General features: G+C 39.2%; 1 protein-coding gene across 5 annotated transcripts in view; it reads right to left on the reverse strand.

Moving 5' to 3' along the window:
* PTPRZ1 (protein tyrosine phosphatase receptor type Z1) overlaps positions 1-27,088 on the reverse strand; it is a 144,804-nt gene that overhangs the window by 103,405 nt on the left and 14,311 nt on the right. For all 5 annotated transcript variants that reach the window (XM_037389957.1, XM_037389959.1, XM_037389958.1 and 2 more), the window contains exon 2: positions 1,771-1,836. In XM_037389957.1, the coding sequence (XP_037245854.1) occupies positions 1,771-1,836 (66 nt within the window). The remainder of the gene's footprint in view (positions 1-1,770; positions 1,837-27,088) is intronic.

The following is a 27,088-nucleotide window of genomic DNA, read 5'->3' on the forward strand; positions in this document are numbered from 1 at the left end:
TGCCTTTTTTTGAGTGAAAGCTGAATTTGTGTGTTCCCTTTATGGCACGAACCAATTACCTGGTATTTCAAGAAAGCTCGCCATACACTTGCCATCCCTAGACACCGAGTACCTGATTTACATGCAGCTCCTGCAAAAAGCTTTGAAAATCCACATCTGAACACATTATGGAGCCAGCTGTGTTATGACTGCTGGGGGCACACGGAGCCCACGGGGCAGAGGGCCAGGTGAGGCAGCAGAAGCAGGAGTAAGATGCTGCTTGGGTAGGATGCTGCTTGGGTAGGATACTGCAGGAGCAGGATGCTGCAGGGGCAGGAGGCTGCTGGGCTGGGCACACAGAGCTGAGCAGGACTCCTCTCAAATTCAGGCAACCCATGCACCACGTGTGCCTGACTCTATAGGTCTGGATGGGGAGAAAGGCTTTGCCAACAGTAGAGCCACTAGGGCAAGGCACATGAACTGACTATATGAAGGTATCTCACATGTTAAAGGATAGAACCAACAGGTCTGGGTCCTCCAGCTTGCAGAGTCTGTGCTGTTGTGCCATCAAAAATATCCAGCAAATGTGACCTGTGGCTGCTGCAGCAGCTGCCCAGTGGGTGGGTGTTCTGTGTAGGCTAGGGAAGAGCTCTGTCCTCCAATATCCTATGCAAAACTCATTCGCTGCTCTTTAAACTCAACTCATAAATTGCTCTTTGGTCACCTGTAATCCTGGAGGCTTATCCTTGCATTCCTCTAACTGCAAAATTAAAAAATGGATGGATTTTGAACATGAAATAGTGCACTGATTGATCTTATGCTTGGATTTTGCAGTACAATCTGTGTAAGTAGGAGTTTTCATTATAAATCTCATTTTGAAAGGTTTATGACTAGCCTGTTTCAATTCTCTCCAGGCTCAAAACTTGTTAGATATGTTTCACCCTGGAAGATAAAAACTCTCAGAAAAATGAAAAAGAGTATGAGAGAAAGAAAAAGAATCGTACATTTCTTTAACAACAGGAACGTATTTTGAATCAAATATATGAAACACTGAAACTTGACAGTCCTTATTTCTTTTAATAAACTACTTGTTTTTTTAAACAGTAACTTAAATTATTACAAATGTAAGAGTCACGTCTCAGTAATATATACCTATCATTTAGGACACAATTACCTTTTCAATATTACTGAAAGTGGCTTGACTTTTACAGAAAAATCTAGGAGGTTAATTAAGAATTTTTCTTAGTCCTTCTGTCATGAAGATCATACAGAATTTAAGGGTATATCTTCCTCACTTATGCAAATGGGAGAGCTCAAATGACTTATTTTTTAGGAGAATCAGGGTGAGACCTGGAAAGGATGCTCAGCTGCTCAGAAGCGAAGTGCAGAAGTTCATAAGCAGTATATTGATGTGTTCTTACTCACATAACATGCTGTGCCTTGTTTCAGCCTGTCTGCTTTTCAAACTTGCCAGAAGAGTAACATTCAGATGATAAATGAGCACCTAGCGATTTATTGGCTCAGCCTTCATCAAGTAAATCATGTCTGAGGTTAAGGTTTTAAGGATGACGACCTTCTCTTTCCCAAAAGTAACAGATGTAAGAAAGGAAAATAGTCTCTCCTGTTGTAAAGTTCCTGTAATTTCTCAGATTCCATTTCCTACATTTTTACTTTAGCAATTGTTCAGGCATATGGTAAGTGGTATACAGACATAACAGGCTCTTGAAGTTCTAACAATGAACATGAAACTATCACATAAAAGCAAGTTCTCCAACAGACAGTTTTGCTTACCTGTATATGACCAATCGATCTCTTCAGTCAATTTCCGCTGCTGTCTATAGTATCCGTACACCAAATCTGCAAAACAGCAAGGAATTTACAATATAAAACCCGAAAGTCTAACATGAACATGAAGTATAGACAAGATATCCACTCCAAGAAGAAAATCACTGTTTTAATTACTGATTAATTAATTACTTTGTCCTTATCTTGGACCTTGAATAGTAATTAGTTAACCGAATATAATTACCATCAACACTGTAGCATGTAATGGACACAAACAGTTTTTCAGTTTTTACTTTCTTCTTTTTCTTTCTCTTTCCCTTTCCTTCCTTCCTTCCTCTTTCTTTCTTTCCCTCTCTTCTTTTTTTCTTCCCACTTTTCATCACAACCATGCTTTCCCTTTTAAAATTAGTACAACTGCCCTGTGAAGAAACCATCTTCTCTGATGAAGATGGTTGGAAAGAACCAATCTAGATTACTTGGAAGACAATGCAAGTTAAACTTTCACTTCAGTGTGGTCAGGACTTCACATATTTTTTCTAACTTTGTACTACTGATACCATTTAAAGATAGAGAACAAATATTCCAAAATGTGGTTTCAGTGTGTACTACCATCAGGAATATTATAGCTGAAGTATGTGAAGTTACTTATATCTCCGTAAACTTTATGGAGACAGAAGGGTAGATATTAGATACTTTTTAATGACATTACATTTCTCCAGAGAGAAATATCTAACTGTATACTCACTGATTTATTCTGACTACTGAATAACCTTCACTTTTATCCTTTTTATGCCAGTACAATTCTAGCAACACTACTGATGTGTGCACATAGACAACTATGCCCCTAATACTTATTAATATATGTAAATTGTAGATATAGCTTTTTTGATACTGTCATTTCAAGAGTCATAATGTTAACTAGCTTCATTAAATAAAGTTCTAGAGAAGCACAACATAACCTATTTAAGAAATAATTGCATATGAGCACGTTAAGCACACATATGGATTGCTTCCTTGAGAAAGCACCATAGAATTCTGCTCACATTCTGCAATAAATACGATTTAATGAAACAATTTCATAGCATGCATTCTTTTTTAATACAGAAAAGTATATAGTGCTGATTACAGGTTGTTAAATCATAAGTGCTATTTGCAAGGTTAGAAATGTTCTGTGTCTTACAATGAGTTTCTGCTGCCTATCTGAAGTCCATGCATTTTAACAACTTCATCAGGACTTCTCCCTCCTCCATGAAATTGCAATTGCTCTTAAATGTTTCTCTCTTTGCTTTTTCCTTCCCCGCCAAAAAAAAACCCCTCCTTGCGACATTTTGCAACATTCATTCATGACTAAGATTTTTTTTAGAAAATGATCAAACCTGACATGTAAGTAATGGCACTGAAAAGGGATTTACATGCACCAGCATTGTCTTTGGACCACATTTTGAAGTCAATGTGCATTGTGCCTGCTTCTTTAATTATGTAAAAGAAGGCTGTTTAAGTTCTGATTCACAGGTGTTAGTTGCTGTCTCCAGTTTCCTCCTTTATCCATTGTCCTCCTAATTGTTACTTCAAACAATGAGTTGAGCATTCATATGGTAACTAAGCAGGGTTTGGGCGTGAGAGCTTCCCACCACTTTTTAAATTCCACTCGGAGGTCTGACGGACAAGGAGCGATAGCTTCAATGAACAAGAAAAAAAGGGGCAAGGTTCACTTTTTTGGTGCATTACACACTTATAGACCCAGTAAATCTTACGGAAAGTCTTTATAAATGCCAGAAGACGTCAGGAGTTCATACACCTTTCCTCCACTATTCACCTATTGTGTTCCCACAGCCCCTTCACTGCACACTCACAGCCAAGTGCCTCCCCACGTCTGCAGGGATCATCAGTGGTTCTGGTTTTGCCTCTTTCTGCTATGAATATGTGGCAACGCTGGGGAAGGAAAGCAAATTTCACTTGGGGAAGGAAGCAACTAAGGAATCATAGCCAGCACGGGTGTCAGAGAAAAAATGCTGTGTGTGAGTGTGTGAGGATGACCGAATGCAGCAATTCCTCCCTTGAGCTACTTGGGTAAACTCCCTGGCAAAACACAACCATGCACCCTATAAAGCACTGCTGTGTAAACCGTCAGTGTTGATAGCTAACAGTGTAGAGACCAGCTGGAGGTAAGTTTTAATTTTTAATTCAGAGTTAAAAAATGGACATCCCTTTTGTTCATGGTATATGACAGCATGTACTTCTGTTTAAATAGTCTATTTAAATTCCTTACATTTAATTTAAATGAATACAGTAATAATTAGAACATCCTCAATAAAGAGAGGGCAAAACTGATGTCAGATTTGTGGGTTTATATGTAAATCTATGATACTGATACTTGAGCTTGATTAGCTTGACAGTCAGCATGGCTCCTTTGACACTGACTGACATCTCCAGCCAGCGCCCAAAATAGTTTGAGTTTTACTGGTTGAGGTGCTGCTTTATGAAGCAAAAAATCCTTAATGTTCTCTTCTGCTTCGAACATGTTTCCATAGATTGTTGATTTATTCGTAGAACAAGGCAGCTCAGTTGCGGGATCACGTTTTAACTAGTTTTATGGTTATCTTTCTATGCCTGTCGAGGAGATGCTTTTGTTCATTTTTTCTACTGTCCTTCAAAGCCAAAGTTTTCTTTCTGAGGTTTGTTTGATTTGTTTCCTTTTATATTCTATCCAAACAGTGTGCGCCCCAGTGCCAGGGCCCATGAAGTCAGAAGTAACGGTGGCACATGCTCCCCTGCTCATGAGGACCGATGATGTGTGGCCGACCTTGTCTCATGTTCAGTCACTGGGCCAAACAGAGAAGACAGATTTCTAGTTAAAGCATAGTGCTGGGCCTAACAAGATCTTGTGGATATCTTTTCCTGTTTAAAAAGTATAAACAACCAGGGTTTCTTCCTCTTGACATGAACCTGATATTCCTTTTGCACTTACTCGCCTCAGTTGAGTTGCTTTTGAGTTACTGCTATGAACGAACCATGCTGATCCTCTGTGTGTATTTATTCATATGTAAAGGTAAAAAATAAATTGCTTTAAAAATTAACAGAAAGAATTGTCTGTGACAGACAACCTCTTGATTTGGCACCGTGCCAGAAAAAAATGAGTCAGAGAAGTGGAAACAGGACCTTAAACCTTTGAATTCTGGCAGGGAAAATCCTCTCAGAGTTGCTGAGGCAACAAGGCCCAAGTATCCACCAGAGACCCGGTATTTACTAAGCCTTGGTAAAAAGGCTATTCTGAGGATAGTGTCTGAGACACGAAGTATGTTTGAGGATGCTGCACTCAAACATGCTGCTTTGCTACACAGGACACAAGTGCAGGCGTAATCTGGCGCTGTAATTCATACCAGGATGCTGTAATTTTACCTGCCCTTTACGCTCGTCCTTTTTGCCACAGCACTGTACAGAGGTATCAGCTGCTAGACTCAAGAGGAACAAAGGACAACCTCCTTACGGTTTGACCTCCACGCAGCCTGAATTCATGAGTTGCACATGTAGTGGAACCAGCATTTATGAGATTCTAACATCAGAATGACTTATTTATGGGAACTGTGACACATTAACATCTGCGTTTGTGAAATCTTCTACAAATGGCACTGATGTTCTGCATGCACGGTAGGGGTAGGCACTATTAACTACATATTTAGATTGTCAACATTGTTTGGTCCTGGGACGTCAGGTGTCACTCGGTATTCTCCTCCTGTCCCAAAATCTAATTTGTGAGCAAAGAGTATAAAGTCATAAGCATTCATCTAGTATAAGTGGATAATGGCAATGCATTACAGTCATGGAGATAAAAGCTATGTTGGTATTAAAACTGATCGGAATTTCAGTTTACATGGGAAGGATTCAACCTGTGGTTCTAAGGCCAAGGAAGAACACGGGAACTCTCAGGATACCAGGAAGGATGCAAGCACTCACTGAAAATACGTAAGTTTTCTCTTTGAGAAATACCAAAGTTCTTGTTTTAAGCAAATCCTGTCTCGTGAGATCTCTGCTATGTACACTCGTATCACTGACTCTGCAGAAACTGGAAGCTGTGAATACCAGAGGTTTACACAGGTTTGGAAAAGATTTTAAAATTCTGTGAAGGAGAAATCCATAAATACCTCTTATACACAGTGACACCACTTTTGGCTCACTAAGTCCACTGATAAAAGTATTATACTGGGAAATTCTCATTGCATATTTGCCCTATTTTAATGCCTTTGCCTAGGCATCGGCTACTAGTTATTGTCAGACGGGTTATTAGACAAGTGGCTTGAACTAGTAAAGCAGTCTTCAAGTTTTTATTCAAATACCTATTGTGCTTGCCCGGACGCTCAGCAAACTGTTTATAAGGACAAAAGACTATTTACCCACGTTCAAATTTTCCACCACACAAACTGACCCACCTCCGCTGAAGGCTACTGAGATGCACCAACATATGTCTAAATGTGAATGTCTCGGATGCTGCTCATTCAAACAGAATGAGGTAGCTCAGTCTTTATGCCCTACTTGATCTACTATCTCTAGTCATATACAGCACTTTTATACACTATAGAATATTTTGAAAGTCCTATTTTTAGAACAAAACACAAATCTCTTCACTGGAGAAGAATTAGGACTCGCACAAGAAACTGGAATGGTATGGTAAGAACAATGGTTATACAAGGTAGCTGAAAGAAAATCTGTGGCTAAGTGGGACACCAGACAAAGTTGCTGCAAAGTCAAAGAGAGGAAGACAAACTGCAAAATTGGCATGATAATAAATTCAGAAAAAGAAGCTACACATGATTAGCAAAACAGATGCTCAGCGCTTTTAAAATACGTAAAGAATACAGTAGATCGGACAGACATTTATTATGCAGGTTCTACTTCTGAATGTAAATACAGAACTTTAAACACAGCTAAAACTGTGCAAAATCACCTCTGATGATAAATGGAGGGCTTCTTCAACAATTGTCATTTCCTTATTTTAGCTCCTTCCACTGACAGGAAGGTCACAGGACCCACTTCTACACCTTTCATCCATCTTATGATTGTGCAGCTTCATTGCCTCAATTGAAATAATTCTTGCTTTACACTGACAGAGGAAATGAAAAGATTCAGAGAACAACCTGCTAACACTCTCACAGCTCTAACTGACAGGAGCTATCTATAAATCCCTTTGAGAGAATGATCTACATTTGTCTGAATAAGGTCTCTTATGGATTTATCTGATTTTGTAATGGCATCTGTAAAATCTTTAAACCCACCAAAATGCTTTAACAACCCACCTCTACAATTTCATGTTCTTTCTCCCTGAAAGTCGAAGTGTCTAAATCTTTTGTCAAGATGGGGCTGAGAATTCTCACAGCTTTAGAGGAATTTAAAATGATTTTTTTTTCTTTTCACCCACAGCTCCTTCTGTGTAAACTTATTTTAGGCATTGGTACATGTTCAGGTATCTATAAAGAGAGCCAGTTCCCTTCATTATGCTTGAGTGTAGGCTGCTCATTCCAATACAGACTGAGAAAGTGAGACTTTCCCTACACTAAATATAAAGTCAAAACAAAACTCTTGTAATTTGACAACTGTCATGTGTATTTACTAACACAAACTGTGTTTAAATCTAAAAAAAAAAATAAATACAAAAATAAAAAAAGGAAGACAAAGATTGGTTGGTTTCATTTAAAAGCAGTTATCATTAAGCACCAGAGTATTAATAGGCACTCTGCTTACTTAATCTGTCACAACTTTACAGTGAATAGTGCTGTGAATTAAAAGGATAATCCCTATGGTATCAGCTAAGGTTTATAAATCACATTTAATCACATTTTTCCAGTGCATTTGTATATGCACAAGCAACAGGCACTCCTGTTTGACCAAATTTATGTTCTACCCCACTGGCATTTTTCATGCCTGGGGTTTGCAGGGCCCCTGAAATTCCTAAGAAGCCAGTGGCAAGCGGGAGGGATATCACAGGGTATGATCCAATCTGCCTAAGTTACCTGCTTCCACCTTCACTCTGATTGTAGGCAAAGCAGCAAGATACGTTAGATGCCTCCTTCCATTTGTGATCTTGTGCACCTAGAAATCATCTGAAGATGCAGCAAAATGGTCTGACGCTTCCTACAAAGCCATTAGCAGTTAGTTGAAGTTTTAAGGCTTCTCTGGTAACCAGTGTAGCATTGAAGTGTCTGCTCACTGAAACCAAGCTGACAGTACAGGTTTTAAGGGGGACAGTGGTGCTTACCTTTCCAGAATTGCTATTTCTGAATATGCACAGGTGAATGAAATTAACTGCGGTGAAGCTCTTGGGCTAAACACAAAGATATCTCAGTAATTTAAGAACCTACAGAACTAGACAATACAGAAAAGCTAGATGATTGCCTTGCTGCTGAAGCACCTAGAAAGGTGTCCAAAGCCAAAACAAGAAAGGACTTAAGAGGACTAATCTCACCAAAGATGGTACACTAGTGTCCCATGTATGAAGTGAGGCAAACCGGTGTTTATAGTGGAACTGCTATTCAAAAAAGCAGGTATCAAGCAGTGATTCTTAGCACACACTTTTATGTAACTGCTGCAACTCAGATTCCTTTCCCCATGCCCAGACGGTTTTTTAATGCAACACGTGTAAATTCATGGAATCATATAAATAAAAAGTAAATACAGACCAGACATGAACAAAAAAACCCCAACCAAATCAAGTCAGTGCAACTACAGGCCTTTGATTTCAAAATGAATTTACTTCTGTTAGCAGTACCAGAGAAGCAGGAAAGAGATAGCTAGAGTCGAACAGAACTCGATTTTATTTACACATAAATAATAATGGTAACTTAATTTTGTTTGCATGATCCTACTCAGTGTTCTGGGTATTCCACAGATAAACTTTTACGATTCTGACTTTTAGCAAAATTGTGTGTCACAAGGCATAATAAATATCATTAGGAATGAAGAATATGCGCTTTACCTCTTATATTAACTCCTAAGTGTTAAAACATTTACAAGAATCCCCTTTCCAACAAACCAGAAACATTGCAATAGTAATTTCAGAAGTTCAATGAAAACTAATTTTAACTCCTAGGCTCAAAATCTTAAGAGGTCACATTTAAATGGTTTTTGGAAAGGTTTTTAGAAATCTTTACTTTGTTTCGCCAGTGCCTCTCTGCCTGTTAATAGATACTAAGATCCACAGACCAGGAAAGTTCTACAAGCTTTGGTAGTATCTATCTAAACCACTTGAGAGCAGACCTTATGCAAGTCATCTCAAAGGAACATGTGGTGAAATAAATGCTTTTTAGCACAGTAGGGGCTGTGAAGTCAAGCTGTTAGAAACCTTCTCTTCTGCAAACTGTTTCAATGGTTAAAGGCATCTTGTGGACCCTAATGAACAGCTTTAGACTGAACCCTATGAAGGTGCTGGGGGAGATACTGAGAGAAATATATTCTCTAAAGGAGGAAGTTTACAATTATTAAATATTTTCCTTTACCATTTATTTGATGCTGGAATTGCAAATTCTACTCAACCATTACCCCTCCAGTCACGTTACAGTAAGTCTCCTGAAAGGTGGCTCTTTAGACAGCAATAATTTTTTTTGCTTCATGGAGGTATTTGCTTGAAAGTTCTTGGTGAAATCTTTTATTCAGTAACAAAGGGGAAGACAGAGGTTTCCCTGGATGATTTTTGTATAAATATTCATAAAAATCTAGGGATTATGCCACATACCTTTTACAAAACCATACAAAAAACCATTCTACTCCCTTGAGGAAGCTCTACATTCACATTGGGACTGAAAAATTCCAAAGTTCATCATGGACACCTGGTATCAACTGCACATCTATAAAAATATGTGTCTCATTTAATAAAAAATATATGAACATAATGCAAAGAGTAAATCAAAAAACTTGTAAACAAATGTGGAACCTGACTTCTTTGATAAATCTTAACGACTATATTATATATAGGCATAGGTATGTTCAGATATATGTATATCTATAAGAATTTGTTGAAATTGTGTATATAAACATCTACACATATTGCAATTTCTTGAGTGTATCATATCATAAATCTCATGTTTACTCTTTTCCTTTAGCCATTTCCTTATTGCAACTGATTACATAAATATATCATTTGGAAAAGAAAATGAAGTGTCTCATGATTGCTAGAGACATCAGAGCAAAGTGTGACAAACACTGGCATACTAAAAACACAAACCAAAGGCAAAACAAAGACACTTAATGCATGGGTTTGCTGGTTTTGTTTATTTTAATAATTTGCCTTTTACTAGAACACAGCAGAACCACTAATATAGTTGCATAAGGAAGATCATAGATAAAATAACCAGAGTAACTGCAATTAATAGATTCTTTATTGTAGCTACCTACAGCAATATTAACACTTGATTTTTTTGTCAGATTTTAAAAATAAAGTCATACCAATTTAAAATCTGTTTTCTTCACATTTCCTTTCTTGACTTCATATTTTTTATTCTCTTCACCACCTTATCATCTATACTATATCTACCACGTCATATAGTTTTGAGGTAAAATTCTGTCTCATGTTTTATATATGTCCAACACAGCATGTTGAGAGGAACAGGAGTCCCATCCTAGTCCTGTTTCACATCACCCACAAAACTGGAGCATCACAGATGATTTTGAAATTCAGATACTAATAATATCTGGAAGTGGTGACTCAGATATTTTGATCAGATATTTTGCATGATCTATATGGTCATGTATCTTGCTCATTTGTATTTAATTCATACGGTCTTCATCTTGGAGGGGTGAGGAAAATCAGCCTGAGAAGCTATGTAAGGCCCGTGTGAATGCAGACAGAGCACAAAACCGCCGTACAGGCATACATCCCTTGCCCGCCCATCTTCCTAATGTCTAATTTATGCACATTTTACATAACAGTAATAGGAGACAAAACGCAGTGTTGTGATTTCAGAAAAAAACCCCACCACAACACTGTTCTGTTAGTTCATATTCTTTCAGTTCTAATCCCCATTGAATTCTGTCGGCAGACATAAAGCTAGTTGAACAAGGTTTGACCCAAAATGTGGAAATAATAGCCCCGTAAGATGAGAGATATATTGTTTAATCAATCATTGTAAACGTGAAATTTCACCTTACTGCAATAACCATTTCCCCATATAATCCAACCTTTCACTAAGGCAGTAAAAAGCCTTTTCCCAGGTCTCAGGTGGTGGTGGCACTCCATGAAAAGCTTTAATTTGTGCACTGAACCACAAAATGGAGGTTCTGACCTCTTGTTACTTGCAATCCTACACTGAGTGTCTAACACAGTTTGAACTGAGAATCTCATTGCAGCAGTCCTCAGAGGTTCAGATTAGTTCAATACAACTGGAAGTTCACACATTGTGGCAGTCGGCTGTCAACACTCAACAACCAACTGCAAAGTGATTGTGACTTTCTAACAGTAAGAAGTTAAATCTTTGAAACAAAAATCAAGAAGCCTGAGAATGTCATTGTGATTCACAGGCAAATTTTTACTACAAACTAGACACTGTAACACGAACAAATTAAATACAACGTGCTTAACTATTAAAGTTGTTTTCAGTTAATTGCAATGACTCATCTACGATGATAAAATTATTTTTATTGCCAATTAATAAAGTAATGAAACGCTCTGTCAATTAATGACAATGAGACTCACGGGAAAACGTTATTTAAAAACATACAGCAATTTAATGGTTTGAGCATACTTAAATCTGTAAGTAGGTTTCAATGCACCTAAAGTGACTTGTGAACTTACACCAGGACTGACAAAGTCATTCCCACATTGGGGATTCACCTGCCTAAACTCTGCTGGTTTGGATCTCAGCTCCCAACAGAACTAGGGAGTTTGGGCTCTTAAGTAATGAAGAATTAGTTCTAGAAAAGGATTTTAACGCTGAATTCCCATTGCAGGCTCTCAAAATCCTCAAAGCCCTTGACAAACAGACACCTGCCCTTGGTCTAGGTGTAGAGCTCTAAAACCCTGGGTAAAGGCATTAATTAGCAGCCTGTGAAGCGTGTCTGCCTGTCTCCCTCTCTCTTATGAATATTTATAGAAAGGTTTTATGGTATGGAGAAAAACTTCAATACGCTGGATTCATGGTGTCTTCTGTGAATATTCTTGGGGCACATAATTAGGACGCTTTGTCCTACAGCCATTTAGACACTTCTGCCATTGTGCTAGGGGGAAAGCTCGACTTACACATCATGCCTAGTAATGCAGTTATCAAGAGGGGATGGCCTGGAAGTTTACATATCGGCTTAGAAGAAGCTCCCTCACTGCCTGTTTTCTTATAAATGCTTCCAATTAAGGGTGCTAGTCCAAACAGACAAAATGAACAAAGTGCTGAAACTAACTCCCTTCCTCGAGAGAGCAAGGGAAAGGGGAAACACCTTGTGAAAAATAAAACTGCTGGGAGGAGAGGGCCATACAGCTGACTCTATACCAGAACAAACCCTGAGACCTAATAATATTTATACATATATATATATATACATGTAAAATATACTGCTACACCAAAGCAAACTGAATTCCTAAGGGGTAGAAGGATGAAACAATCAGCACAGTGTACCAAGCCACTAAGATCTCAATGACCATAATATGTAAAATGGCCAAATGACCCAACAGGAAAAAGCTTAAAGAAACAATGCAGATGCAAATCTGAAAAGTGGCTCTTGAACAGAAACGAGCAGAAGCCTTTCTTGAGAAACTCATAACATGTCCAGCAGACAGGTCACCTAGTGAACAGCAGATGAGCCATTAAAGACTGATGACTGCAATATAATTTGAATTGACATTCAAGGCACAGCAAGGGTGCCAAATTAGTACACTGACACCAACCATCTGCAAATAAAATGCAAAGAGTTTTTAAGATACCAGAAATTGAAGTAGTTCCAGTTTTGATAGCAATGCCACTTTTCAGAAGTCTTCAAAATGTCTAGGAAATTTCCAAAAAGGGCAACAGTTAGTTAAATCTGAAGGTTCAAGAGGATACACTGAAATGTGATACACTGATGTCTCAGTTATTTAGACTGGGTGGGACTATGGTTTTAAGGAAGTTCAGAGAGCTGTAACAAGCAAGGTAAATGTGCAACAATGCCAAATGCTGTTCAGCTTCGACAGACAAAGCAGCAAAAATAACTGAAAAAAAAGGCATCCAAAAAAACTAAACTACTTGTACTTTGCTGGGTTTTCAATTAATTGTATCAGCTGAAAGAAGAGAGCAGGGCACCTCTGGACAGCTAAATCAAGTTCTTCATTCAATGTACAGTTGGAGTCCAAGCAGAAATTTGGAAATATGTCAGAAAAGGTGAAGCAAGAACATTATCGCCTCTTAACACAAATCATCACTGTAGCTTCATCTGGAAAACCGCATTCTGTGCTGATCTTGCCTTCTCAAAAACAATTAGGCACAGTAACATGAGAACACTGATGAAAGTGACCATGGAAAAGTTCCAAACAAAGGGAGATGGAAAAGGTTACGAATGCTTATTTTGGAAAGAAAACAAATATAAAGAATAATGAATGTTGCTAAGAAGAAGAATGGGAACTTTGCTCCCCCTCCCTCTAGAAGAACAAGAACACCTGGGGGCATTAATGAGAAGGCTGAAAGTAAGAAAACCAGTGAAAGGCTACATTTCTTTTCATATCTAGGCAATTATCACTGCAAGAAACCACTGAGGCTAACAGCTAAATAAAGACCGAAATAGCTATAAAGATATCAAGAATATCTGGAGTTATCACAATACATTTCTAAAGGCACAAGGCATAGATTACATGTGAGAAAAGACGGGGGAGGCGTCTCACTTCTGCCTACTGTGGGATTTCATGCCTGTTCTCCCGCAGCATCTGCACTGGCCTCTGTCAGACAATACTGAATCCAGGTATCACTGAACATGGCTAATTCCTGCGATTTCCATACTACGCATGAATGTATGTACACATGGCATTTGAAACGGTGGTAGTACCCGTCCTAGATGAAATACAGCTACTATTAAAACTTAAAATAAACGTTACTTACTCTTCTGTAACAGACACTCTACTTGCATTCAGGTAAGCAACAAAGTTAATTCAAGAAGTTGGCTGGAGCAAGTGGTATGACTGGCTTTTCCCTTGCTTAGATTCAAGGGAATGTGTCCCTAGATGCTTTTTAGTAATGCCTCCCTTAACAGTCTGAAATTCTGTCAAGGACAGCAAAACGTGACTGTGAATTGATATACCTAATAAATGGAAAATTCTCAGATCTGTCAGTTGCAGCTTCCTTACAGAACTGGGGATTATGTGACTCTTTTGCCTTGCAATATCCACTGTGTTGACAGAGCAAACACTGGTTTTAGGCAGTACTGCCTTTCGCTCCCCTTGCAAAACAACAGGATACAGCAGCTTTTTGCCTAACCAACACTACAGAGTACAACACCTATAAAATCACGGGCAATGGTATTTTCAAATGGCACAATTCTGTGATTCTTCGCTGTACAGCTCATTCTCAAAACCCGATTCCTCTACAAAGGCTTATTTAGGTGACTACTGAGATTATTAATATTGCTTTTTCATCTGGACGGTTTCTAAACATTCCACTATATCACATTATATTTGCGAAGAAAGCTGGGTCTGTGTAGCCTGGGGAAGAGAAGGCTGAGAGGGGATCTTATCAGTGAATGTAAGTATCTTAAAGGTGAGTGTCAGGAGGATGGGGCCAGGCTCTTTTCAGTGGTGCCCAGCAACATGACAACGGGCAACGGGCACGAACTGCAACACAGGCAGGTCCACCTGAATATGAGGAAAAAATTCTTTACCTTGAGGGTGACAGAGAACTGGGACAGGCTGCCCAGAGAAGCTGTGGAGTCTCCTTCTCTGGAGACATTCAAAGCCCACCTGGACGTGTCTCTGTGCCACCTGCTCTGGGTGAAGCTGCTTTAGCAGGGGGTTGGACTGGATGATCTCCAGAGGTCCCTTCCAACCCCAACCATTCTGCGAGCCTGTGAGAACCAGAAGAGAAGCCTGATCTGGCCACTGACCCATACACCTTCTTTGAAGGCAAGAGATATTCCTAAACACTAGATTTCTTTCATTCCCTTGCTTTTTGTTGCAACTTGTAAGAAAATCCTTGCTGCTATTGTCTGCTCCCATGGAGAAAGCCAATTTAAAAGTCCAATAAAAACGCCAGCCATTACAGTACTTACCTAACTGCTCTTCCTCTGTCTTGATGAGATGATGATATTGCTTACACTGTGATCATCCATCAACCGTCCTTCCCTTATGCCTTGAGCAGTTACCATGTTTCCTATTATAGTTTCAATGTCCAAGCATCTCCACGAGTGAAGACGCACGGGGTGCAGTAGCTCTTACGAAAATAATTCCGGGAACTTACAGCTCCTAAATTGGATTAGGGGCAAGTATCAGCTGTTCTTGCTGTGTTAATTCAGAGCTCTGCATTGAAAGACCTGCCTCTTCCCACTGGAAAGCTGTTGGGAAATGCCATTTTCAAGGAAGGCCAGGAAATGTAATTACAATGCTCTCTAAATGCAGCTTCATGCAGCAATACAGCAAATGCGTTTAGCCAACGTTGGTATAAAATGTTCAAGTAGCACTAAACAGATACTGCGAAAAAACACGAATTGTAGACACTGAATTTTTTATTTTCTTACGTTGTTTGTATTTATTAGTTTTAAACTTGTCAACCTCCTCATCATCAAAAGTAAGCCATCTCTAATACAAGACTACCATTAAACTGTGGAAATACCCTGTAGCAAATTAATTAAGATATGGAGCAGAAGGATCTTTTACTTTCAGTAGCTGAAACAGATGAAGCTGGGACAGGTATTATTTAATCTTGCAAATTAAATCTCTGCTGAATAGTCAAATAAACACAGATTGCCTAATGCTACTCTTCCTTGTACTGTAATTTAATTTAAATGGAGGAGAAAAAAAACAAATGAGGCTGCTACATGCGAATATTTCTGGTAAAGGTAAATATAGTCTCAATTACTTTCTTCTTACCAGGGCAATCCTACCAGCAGAACCCTTTATGTCCGAGGAGAAGCAAGATGAGGTGGGGGACTAGACCTCATTTTTTGTTATGACCTGTGAAGGCTGACAGAAGACTCCAAATCACCAAGTTTGCTCAAACGCCTCTACCTCCTGCCTGTCGGGTATGTTGGCCACCCCTCCTCAGGGAGGACTCCCACCGCACCCGGGGAGGCAGTGAGGGCTGGTGGTGAGGAGCCGGGAAGGTGGTGAGGAGCTGGGAAGGCGGTGAGGACTGGCGGTGAGGAGCTGGGAAGGCGGTGAGGACTGGTGCTGCTGAATCTCCAGTTTTAAAGAAGCACCGTGTGAATTCACTCAGCTCCCAGTGGCAGAAGGCAGGTAATAAGCCAGGACAACTGTGGCATTTTCAAGCTTCTAGATGCCCAAGGAGGGGTTGTAAATAACTGTAGGAATTTTTTTTCTATATTTCAGGGATGTATCCATTCTTCAGCTAACTTAAATTTTTATGCCCCTTTACAGATAAATGATGTATTTTGACTGTAGCAAGTGACCAGCATCAAGCTCTTTGAAACACAAACCCTCAAAAAACGATGTCCAGCTCTGATTAAGTCGACTCTCTGAATTCAAAGCACGTCTTGACTGCTTTCCATGAAAACAACTGATCCTTTTCATGGGTTAATGCCATTGTAACTTCCTCTACACATTGAACAGATTACCATGGACACAAATTCAGACTCCTTCCATTCACACAAGGTCCCTAGAAATTTACATAAGTCTGCAGAGAAAACAGTCAGCCAAGCTTTCACTGGCATGAATACTGTGATGAAACTTTCAAACAATACATACTTATATCTCCTAAAATACAGTTTACAGTAAAAAACTGCAAATTCATTAAACAGTAAGGAAAGAAAAATATTTCAGGTAACTCTTTAAAATGGTCTTTTAAAATAAATAATGACTATCCAACTACCTTAGGCTAATTTGCTGCAAAATCAAAACAGTTTGGGAACATCCTATGTACAGTAAAAATGCTACCCTGCTATGCCATAATAGTGAGCTTTTTTATGTCAAAAAAATTACTCTGCAAATCACAGCACTGCATCTGTCACACATAAACCAAAACAAAGATAAGTATCTTCACTTGACCAATAAGGTATCCTCAATGCAGTTTAGCTTTGCTGACCTTTTTAAAAATGACAAGCTTTTTTGCCATAACCAGACTCTTGTGAACATAAGGAGGGTACTTCTATTCCCTTCAGACCCATTCTCATAAATTGTGTTTGTTTTTTTTTAAATTTCACTGAAATCAATTTTGGTCCATAAGGCATCACTGTAATTTTGTACTCAAGGACGACTTTGAATGAGGAGAGGCCAAGACAGGGTCTCCTAGATATTGGATTTATTGCTACTATGTTTATACATCATTATTAGGAATTAATTTCAAAAAAGAGCTTGGGAGATTCCAGTCTTCTGAATTCAAATGCTCCTACTAAATATTTTGCACATATGTGACATGAATTTTTTAAAAAATGTTTCCCTGAAGAGCAGCAATATACCTGCTGTTACAAAATGCCTCGAGGAGAAACCAGATCTTTCTGAGGAATCTGGATCAGTCCTACCAGGCTAACCTTCTGGTGAAGGGCATGTTACAGCCTGAAGGTCAGCATCTTCCTTCAAACAGCCTCTTGCTCCAAAGGCATCGAGGGATGCGCAGCCTGTCCCAAATGCTTCAGCTTACATTTCTGAGCTTACTGCCATCTAAGCTTTAGTCTTCCACACCTCTCAGCTCATTTAGGGCCACCTGACATTGTGTCTTACCTCCCAAACCCCTCCTCTGCTGGCTTCCAAATCCTTCTTGGCAGCTTCTGCTCTTGCAAAACCCTTCCTGTGACTCTGTTGTGTATATGCTGAAGGAATGTCCAAGAACTAAATGTATATTTTGGGGTATTTTTCCTAACAGAATTTGCACTGAGGTTTTAAGCTGACCAACATTTTCATAGTAAAGCCCTTTCCATCTAAGAAAACTCATGGTTTTTAATGAAAGGGATTGTATTTTTTCTTATCTGCAGTCTATTTTTACAGCTCATAAAGATACCTACAAATTGAACGGATTTCTCTTTTATATGTAAGGATGGCAATTTTACAGAGTTCAGAGTTAATTGCTAGTTTCTCTGACAAGCTGTGAATTATTTTTAAGTCAGACTACCATGTAACAATTCTAATTACAAAGCTTCTCCTTGTCTCCCTTATGCACCCAAGCCTCTCTGTGAGAAACTGTTACTCCATCAAAGGAATGGGAATTCTTGCCACTGATTTTGCTAAGACCACTAAGCTCAGGTGTGATCTGAGACTACAAAACACTCATAACGTTATCTAAAACGCCCTCAATTCAAATAGCTTGGAACATAATTTCCACAAATGAACTGAAATAAACTTTTCCCTTACCCTCTTCTCTGTTAAAGCAAAGTACCCCTTGTGCTTTATTTGTTCATCCCAATACAGGATTTAACAGTTATTTCCAAACAATAAAAGAATGCCTTAGCGAAAGAAAATAGAGAATTTAATAGAAGGCATTAGTTGTTCTGAGTAAATTATTCAACCATTTATTCTGTGTGTGAGAGAATTCTAGTGGGCAAAAATCCTTAACTGACATCAATAATTATGCATGCACATATGTAGCAACCTTTGTCTGGGACTTCAAAGCTAATCTTGAGGCTGCACCTTAAATTCTGCTCTTACAAGAAATCTGGGAAGAAATTGAGCATCCTGACACTGACCTGAAAAAGACATAAACCCTGAGTTTCTAAGCGATCTTTGTGCAAGGGCATGCACAGAATAGGTAATAGTTGGGAGAAGAAACCGGAAAAACCTTTCTTCAGTCCATAAATACCTACCACTAACAACAAATATATTTCATATAGCCATACAGCTTTCTGCAATTCAGCATTCAATACCTCATGCAATATTCTTTGGTACTCCCGTATCATTAACCTGTTACTTCAGTTTTACCATGAGCTTCAAGGGATTTTCATCAAAGTAAGTCTCTCCATAAAAAGGAAATAGCTTTGCTGTGAAAAAAACAATACATAAATTATATATGGTTTCATTTATGGGAAATTCAAATTTTCCAAGCTACAAGTGTTGATTATTTGAAGGTATATATAATCTATGATGAAGAGTACTTCCTCTTTCCAAACCATGGGTTTCTGCTCATGTATGCCAAAGCAAAATAAGCAAAGAAAGTGAGAAATCAGACTTTTTTTTTTTTTTTAACTCTAAGAGAATAGTATATGGAAGTAAGCAGGAAGTAAGTGCTCTCTTTGAAGGAGTAATGCACAACCTCTTGTTGGTATGTTGACCACAATCTGTGCAACAGTGGCTTTTGAAAGTTCTCATGACGCATGTATTACGGTAATTGAATTCAACAAGAAATAGCTAACTGTGTCAAAGCCTACACTAGAAAAGCTCGAATCTTCACCCCAAAACGGAAAGATACTTGGTCCTGGAATGGTCAGAACATATAGATCAGCATTAACTCTCCCTTCTCTTGTACTCTGATGCGCAATAGAAGAAGGACTCATAGCAGCGTGAATTTCCTATATATCTTACAGCTGAGGGTAGAAAGAAAAAACTAATAAAGGTCTAGCCTTCTACTGTAAATCCCAAGTTTCATATAAATGCGGCTTGGCTTTTATTAGGAGAGCGCAGCATTATGAAATTCTCAGGGGACCATGGCTTTTCATGAATACCTGAACCCATTCACTTCTGACGCTGATGTGCAGAAGACTACAGAGTGTGTATCTGGCCATTTCTGTTTCTTTAATGGTAAAATTTACTCCTGGGCTGAAGATCAAAATGAAGTCATCATGCCTTTTCAAAAAATGACATAAAAGTTTAATCTCTCTTTCCAGAAGAAAGGGAATTAAAACTATAGTGTGTATGTGGAGCTTAAAGTACAAATGAAAATAGAGCTTTTGGAGAAAAGGGAAAAAAAAAGAAAAGTCTCTGAAAGAAGTTCTTTCTTAATCCAAAACAGGACCCAAACCTTCACTCTTCTGTCTTCTAGGTTTTTTTCTTCCTTCTCTCCATCCTTTCATTCCTAATTTTTCCTTTTTTTTTTGCTTTATTTTACAGCTTCAAAGTTTTCATCTAGTTTTTGCTGGTAACTTTAAGTTGTTCATTTAACCTTCCCGCCAGCCATATGCACTTCTTTCTAGCTTTCTAATATTTTAATTATTATTTCACCTGTTTTCACACACCGTACCATGCAAACTGGTGGGCAGGGACCATAACTTCATCTGCTGCCAGGGCCGGCTCATGTGTCACTGAATAATCAATACACACAACGGCTGAAAGGCAGTTGCAGCCATCAAAGCAGTCAGATCCTTTTTCCTAGGGTCATCTTGGGAGCAGAGCAAGAGTTTTGCAATGGCCAAATTAATTGCTCTGGCCCGCCCTTAGTGGCTCTATCTCCCCCAGAGTGAGCAGACACCGATTTGTGTACATGCATGGTGTCAGGTGAGTGCAGTAAGCTCAGTGCGATAGGCGTAAGCTTCCCAGCCCCGCTAAAAATGACAGCTAAGGGCAGGCTGTTGCCATCAGATTTACTCCCCAGGGAAAGCAAGCTGCCAGCAATGGGCTGAATGATGGATGAATTGTTCTTTGAGGCTGCATATAACATAGATCATTGCCTGAACTTTTTCTTGCATCGAATAGAAGCTCCCCTTTTCACCTATACACTTGTGCCTCAGCCCACAACTCAGATTTGATCTACCCATCATTATCTTCCTAGTCCCCAGGGTCTCATTTGGAGTTCATAATTTACCTTTATCTTTATGGTTGTCTTTTCTCAGCATACTCCTCTTATACTGCCGATTCATAGGCTGAGCCCTGTCATCATCAGCAAAGCAAACTCCTTCATATCTAAACCACTTGATTAATTGTCACCCACTTACTTTCTCAAGGCTTGTCGCTATTAATTTTGTTATAATTTGATTAAGGGTGAAATAAGATCTTATCTATGCTGAGAATCAGGTAAGTGCAAACTAATACTTCAACATGACCCATTTTTTTTTTTAGTAAGTAATGGAAATTCTGTCAGTATTAATTCTGCCTACTAAGAAGGTATGCAATGGAAGAGAGGTTAGAGTATTAATACGGAGAAATCACATTTTGTATTCTTTGTCTAATGCATGTTTGCTAGTTTGATGTCAGTTAATTACTACATCAAGCAGTGATGAAAGGATTGCATTTTAATTTATGCAGCAATGCCTGGCTTATTGCCAAATGAATGGGCTCACTGCTCTTATACTGGCAGTATACTACTTTATTTATGTTAGGATTAAGTTTTATTCATTCACTGAAACGTATCTGGTCTCTTAAGAACTCCATATTGGCACTGGAAGAAAAGGAGATGGAATAATTTAATGGTAGGAAAAAAGATTCTGTGGGTTTTCTTGGTAACTTCATTTCTACTTTAATCCTTATCGCGCTTAGGGGGCTACATTGGTGTATGTTCAGTGACAGGTGGATCTCATTCAAGCACTGAATACTCCACATTTTTGGCTATGTTTTAGATACTTTCCTACATTAAAGAAAGCAGATGCTTATGTACACTTGGAACCAAAACTCTTCCTCCAGTTTAGTTTGTTATACAGTCATTTGCATTAGCAGTTAACTTTCTCCAATTTTTTGTAAGCATCTGAGTCACTTGAATCCAAGAGCAGCTCTTGAATACTAGTTCTTACTCTAATACTATTCACTCTCACAAATGTATTTGTTGCAGAATACATGTCAGAAAATCATAATGCCCAATAGATGTACATAAAAAAAAATTACAGACACAGTTTAGAACTGAGTAGAAGAATTTCCTTGGATCAGGATTTGCACTACTATGCCTTTTTTCCTGCCAATATCATGTTAAGATTTTTATGTTTGGGGTTTTTTTTTATTATTATTATTTTTTCCATGCGTGGCAGTGTGCTCCCCTCACCCCCTCCCACTTAAGCCATATCCACCAGTGTGTGTTGTGATGGCTACATCCAGCTTACTCTGGACTTTAGGAGATGGATGGCAACACGGTAGCCAAGGGATGTCTGGAACAGTGACCCATTCATCTTGCTGGTATGCAAATATGACTATAAATCAATCATCTTACTCTATAAATATAGTGGGACAGCCCAGGCCTGTTGAGCACTCCTGCATGGCATGGGCTGCATGTCAGGATCCCCCCTTAAGCAGGGTCGTGTCTCAAGGTTACTCCTCAAGGTTGAGAGATTCCTTGCTGCAACAGATTCTTGGTAAGTGATTAATAGCATGTGAAACTTTGAAATCTTGTCTAAGTCATATATAGGATTGATTGTGTATATGTAATCCTTTAGACATAAACTGTTGACTATGTCTGGGACTAGATGTTGATCTATCCACACCTAGACTCCTCTCTGAGAAGGAGTTTAGAACGCAAGGGGGTCCTTTCTGAACCTCATGACTCAACAGGATGGTGACCCTGACAGTTTTGCCTGACCCTGTCCTCTATGCAGTAAATAACCAACTGTACCTTGCCATAGAACCTTAAGTCAGTCACATTCCCCACTGAACTTTGTTAACTTACTACTTTATATAAATAAAGTATATTGTTGCTTCTCTCTTACAAGTGAAGTGCATGACTCCATCTGCAACACCACAGGAAATGACAGCTTGTTTCTCTTTTGATTTTTTCTCCTGTAAAACTAGGATATTCATCACAGCCATCACAGAATTCTGGCTTGGAGGAAAAAGAACAAAGATCCTCTCTTTAGAGCTGCAAGCAGAGCATCAATTTCATTTTCTAGAGTGAATGCAACCCAGTCAAGCACATGTTTCTTCATGACTAGAGCCTTGGGTGGATTCTTAAAATAACACTCATTATAGATATTGCATAAATGAGAATTTGGAGTTCTTTTTCCAGTTAAAATAGTTGTGAAATGTAGCTGAAACTTATTTCCAAATATTGTATCCCTGAAAAAGAAAAACGTACAGAATTTACATGCCACACCAGCCTGTCCGTTCTCCCTTGCATGCTAAAACTCTTCCCAGCCACAGTCCTTACAAGTCCAATATTTTTAGCCCCTCTTCAGATGTTCCCTCACAAAAATAGTTCTTACCAAAGGTCTACGTTTTGGTAAAAAAACAGCAAAGTCTCTGTTTAATCTCTAACACATAACTATATTCCATCCATAGAGGTAGCAGTGTGCCACATCCCATACCCAGGAGCACTAAGTTTTACCATCAAAACTTGGTTTTGCATATTGTGTAAAGAGGCAACATTAGGTCTGGATGCATTCATTATAAATGAAATGTACTATTCCAACCAAATTACCTTTCAGCCTAAGAGCACACATTTCTCTCTTGAAAACAATAAAAATCCTTGGGGTTTTTTAGGTTACAATGGTCATTACAGCCTCAACATCACTGTCAGCACTCACTTATTAACAGCTATTATTATGATTTATTTGTAATATTGCCAGAACATCCACAGATTCTAGCAGTACTGGGACTGCATGTTGTATAAACAGAATCAAAATTATAATCTCAGATATGGATGCTTTCCATGGGCAGCAAGTGACAATTACCTACAATCTGCTCTGCAGGTCTCCCTCCTCCCCCGTCAGACACGAACCTTCCTTGCCTCTGGAAGCACAGGGCTTTTGGAAGGGAAATCTGGGTCACATCTATACGTGGGGCTGAGGAAGAAAAAGCGAGGAGGGGGAGTGCATAAGGTCCCTATGAGCAAGGGAAGAGAGGAGAGGTTGGAGGTCACCCACCCGGAGAGGCCAAGGCAGTGCGGGTAAGGGCGCAGGGGGTGGCGCCTCTTTCCTTCCCCAAACCCATTGCTGCTCTGCATCACATCAGTTAACTTCTTACAAGTGTCAACAAGTGCCTTTCCGCAATTCGTTCACCAGGTACTTGCTAGAATTATTCCATACCTATGTATCTTTGCAGATCACTGTGGGTGACGATGCCAAGAAAGTTATATAAACAATTCCTGCTAAAAGCAAATAAATATATAATGACTCCTCATCTCTTGTTCTATTTTCTGGGAGAAAAAAAAAAAAACCTGCTCTGAAATTTTTTTTCTCAGTTGTAACGAATGAACATCTCATAAATTGCTCTGCAATAAACTCCACCTGGCTGCATTTTTTTAAAAAAGAAGAGATTGGTGGCATTACCCTCTTCATTTTCCTCACTACGTGGAAGAGAGTGGTTAAAAAACCCCTGTGATTGAAAGCTTGGGGTTTAGTCACATCATTTCATCTCTCTGGGTTTGGTGATGTGATGCCTGTAAAAGTCACATCAGGAGTAATTTCACCCCCGTCCCTGGTACCCTTTCACGGCAGTTACAAATGGTGAGCAGCACAGCAGACTGCAGCAGCACCAAACTTGAAAAACGTGAGATAAACAGAACCTGCACAAGTGCCCAGTGTGTCTCATTTGTAAACCTTCTCCTTACTTCCTATCTCTCTCCCTCCTTCATTCCCTCCTTCCTTTTTCTTCCTTTCCCTTTCTTTTTTCCTTTTCTTTTTCTCCATTTGCTCTCCTCCTCTCAATCTGTGGGATTTCTATGAACTCGGGAAACTATTATTAGCTCTTTTCCTCTTGTCAGTAGGCCTTGCCACCTTTTTTTTCCACACCACATCACACCCCCCGCTTTACTGGAAGACAACAGAAATCTGGAAAGGTCTTTTTATTCATTTTTAACATATGCTTTTCTTTAAGGAGCGAGTGAAAAGAAAGGTAGGTTTTAATCCACTGCTCGCTTGCGCAATGTAAAGCTTTTGTCCATGTCAGTATTTGTCCTTATGGTCACAACTCAAAAGTCAACATCTGCTTCTGAATTACAAGCAATGGATACAGAGCACCGTCTCCCTGAAGTCAGAACTGGAGACAGCAATAACGTACCAGGACACCGCAGTGTAGTAACTGGCAGCAAACCCTGAAGCACAAATGGTGACCCACGTCCCTTTCTGCCAAGCGGTACAGAGGGTGTAAGAGGAAAGCTGTACAGGTTCCTTTGGCACCAGGGACCATCTAGACGATGTGTGTTGTACGACCTCGTGGAGCTGAGATAACGGAAAATAGCCGCTGACAGCCACCAGCCCCCTACCCATGCTCATGTGCCCACCTTCACGGCATGAAGAAGACTGATACAAGAATAAGAATGACACAGGATATTATCAATATTATTATTATCATCACCAAACATGATAAGGGGACCCAAACTGTACCGACAGCTACACGAGGAAAACTTAAGTGTTTTATGATGTTATGACTGTCTAACCACACTTCAGGCTATACACAGCACATGAACATTTAATTACATATTAAATAAAATCAGTAGTATCCCTCACTCAGCATAACTGTTCCTTTTGTGAGATGTTAGAGCTTTGTTTTATACAGCAAATGCCAATCAGGTTTTGCCACATTTCTCCATGCTGACTGTCAGGCTGGGACCATAAGGTAACAGGTCTTGCTGCAGTCCACGGTTTCTGGTACCACTGGGTCACACGGGGTTAGAACTTCCATTTAGGATTATGATCACAGAGGCTCTACCATAGGATAAACATTCAGGTCAGCTATTCTGACCCATGTTGTCAGGTGTAAATGTACATGAAGCCTCACCTAAGTGCAGCTATACACCAGTTGGAAGGCTATGCTAATGCTGAAAAGGCCATCATGTCATCAGAAGCAACATACCTCAGCTCCTCACATGCCAGTGCTCGCATGCTCACGCTGTACTGTCTGCACAACCCACTATTTATGCAGTGCTTTCGCTCCTGAACTGACTTCAGAAAGTATAGGGATATTGTCTCAGCTTTGCAGACAGCAAACGGTGGCAAAGGATGTAAAATGACATGCTTGACCAGACATTGTCTGCCAGGTTCAGTTCCCACGTCTCAGGATTTTCAGTTTCCTATTGAATCACTAGAATATATTAGGTCTCCTCACCTGTAAGTGTTGCTTTGGGCTTACATGGCATGCAAAGGGGCTGCGCCAGCGGCTCCAGGTGACTGCACACCCACCTGCCCACCCGCGTGCTTTAGGTCCCACAGAGACCACCAAGGCCACCTGCAGAAGTGCCTCGCCGCACCACTCTGACTTGCAACAAGGCTTGGAGCTAACCTCTCTTCTCTTGAAAGAGCTTTAGAAATGTGAACATGCTCTTGTTCACATAAAACACCTTTGAGTAAAGTACTACTACCTCTACCTTACAGATGAGGAACAGAGACCTATTCAATACCTCTTTGAAAACTCTCACTTGCAGAATAGCTAGAAAAGACGTGACAGATTTCTGCTTCCCCAACTCAACTGCTTTTTGTACTGACTAATGTATGATTTCTTCCTTAGCAGTTCCTCCCATCTTCTCTGTCCTATCAGCTTCTCTCTTTGCATTTTATTTCTAAATTCCATAGGGCAGGTGTCATATTCCTGCTCTGTGTTCATATGGTACCTTAAGCAATGAAACCCTGGCCACTGATAAATGCACTTAGATGTCATCAATACAGAAATAAAAAATGATAGCAATTTCCTGACTATACAGCATCTCCACATGTCAGTTTAACCTTAGACCCCATTCTTGTTTAAACATCCGACACGTGTAAAATCCCAGTTAGAGGATTAATCTGTCCATGCAATGAAATAAGTATGAGTAAATTAAATGGCTGTATTTCCCGTAACTAGTTATATATTCTTCAAATGTTTCTCAAATTTCTGAAGTATATTGGTATTGCATCAACAGGCATAGTACTAACATTTAATCCCTCAGTGGAAAGCTTATGGACAAGCAGTGAGATTTTCCCCTTCATTTTATTTGGATGTGACTGTTTTGTTATTGTGATATAAACCCATTACAATTATATTTGTTCCTTTAAGAAGCAACTGAAGAGTATTTTTCATTCAAACGTATATTAGGGAGAATTTATTAAGCAATTAATCAAGGTAAAGAAAATGTTTCTGACTATTACTTCAACAGGTACATCTTATTTGCACGTGCCAGTACTACACTAGCTTAAAAATATCCATACACCCTTAAAAACAGCCTTTCAATAACACCTATTTGTTTTCTTAAAATGTTCTTATTTCTTTCCTTCTATCCATGAATAACTGGAAGTTATCTGAGGAAGTGCAGAAAGTTTACAAAGACAAACTGCTTTATACCAAAGAACCTCTTAAATTTTAATTACCTCATGAAAAATCGAAAAGCTAGGGTAACAGTTTGGTGGATGTCATTGCTGAACCCACAACCAGCACTAGTCAAGCAAAGACAGTTTCACGTATTTT

The sequence above is a fragment of the Falco rusticolus genome, chromosome 5 (assembly GCF_015220075.1).
Source record: "Falco rusticolus isolate bFalRus1 chromosome 5, bFalRus1.pri, whole genome shotgun sequence".
NCBI lineage: Eukaryota > Metazoa > Chordata > Aves > Falconiformes > Falconidae > Falco > Falco rusticolus.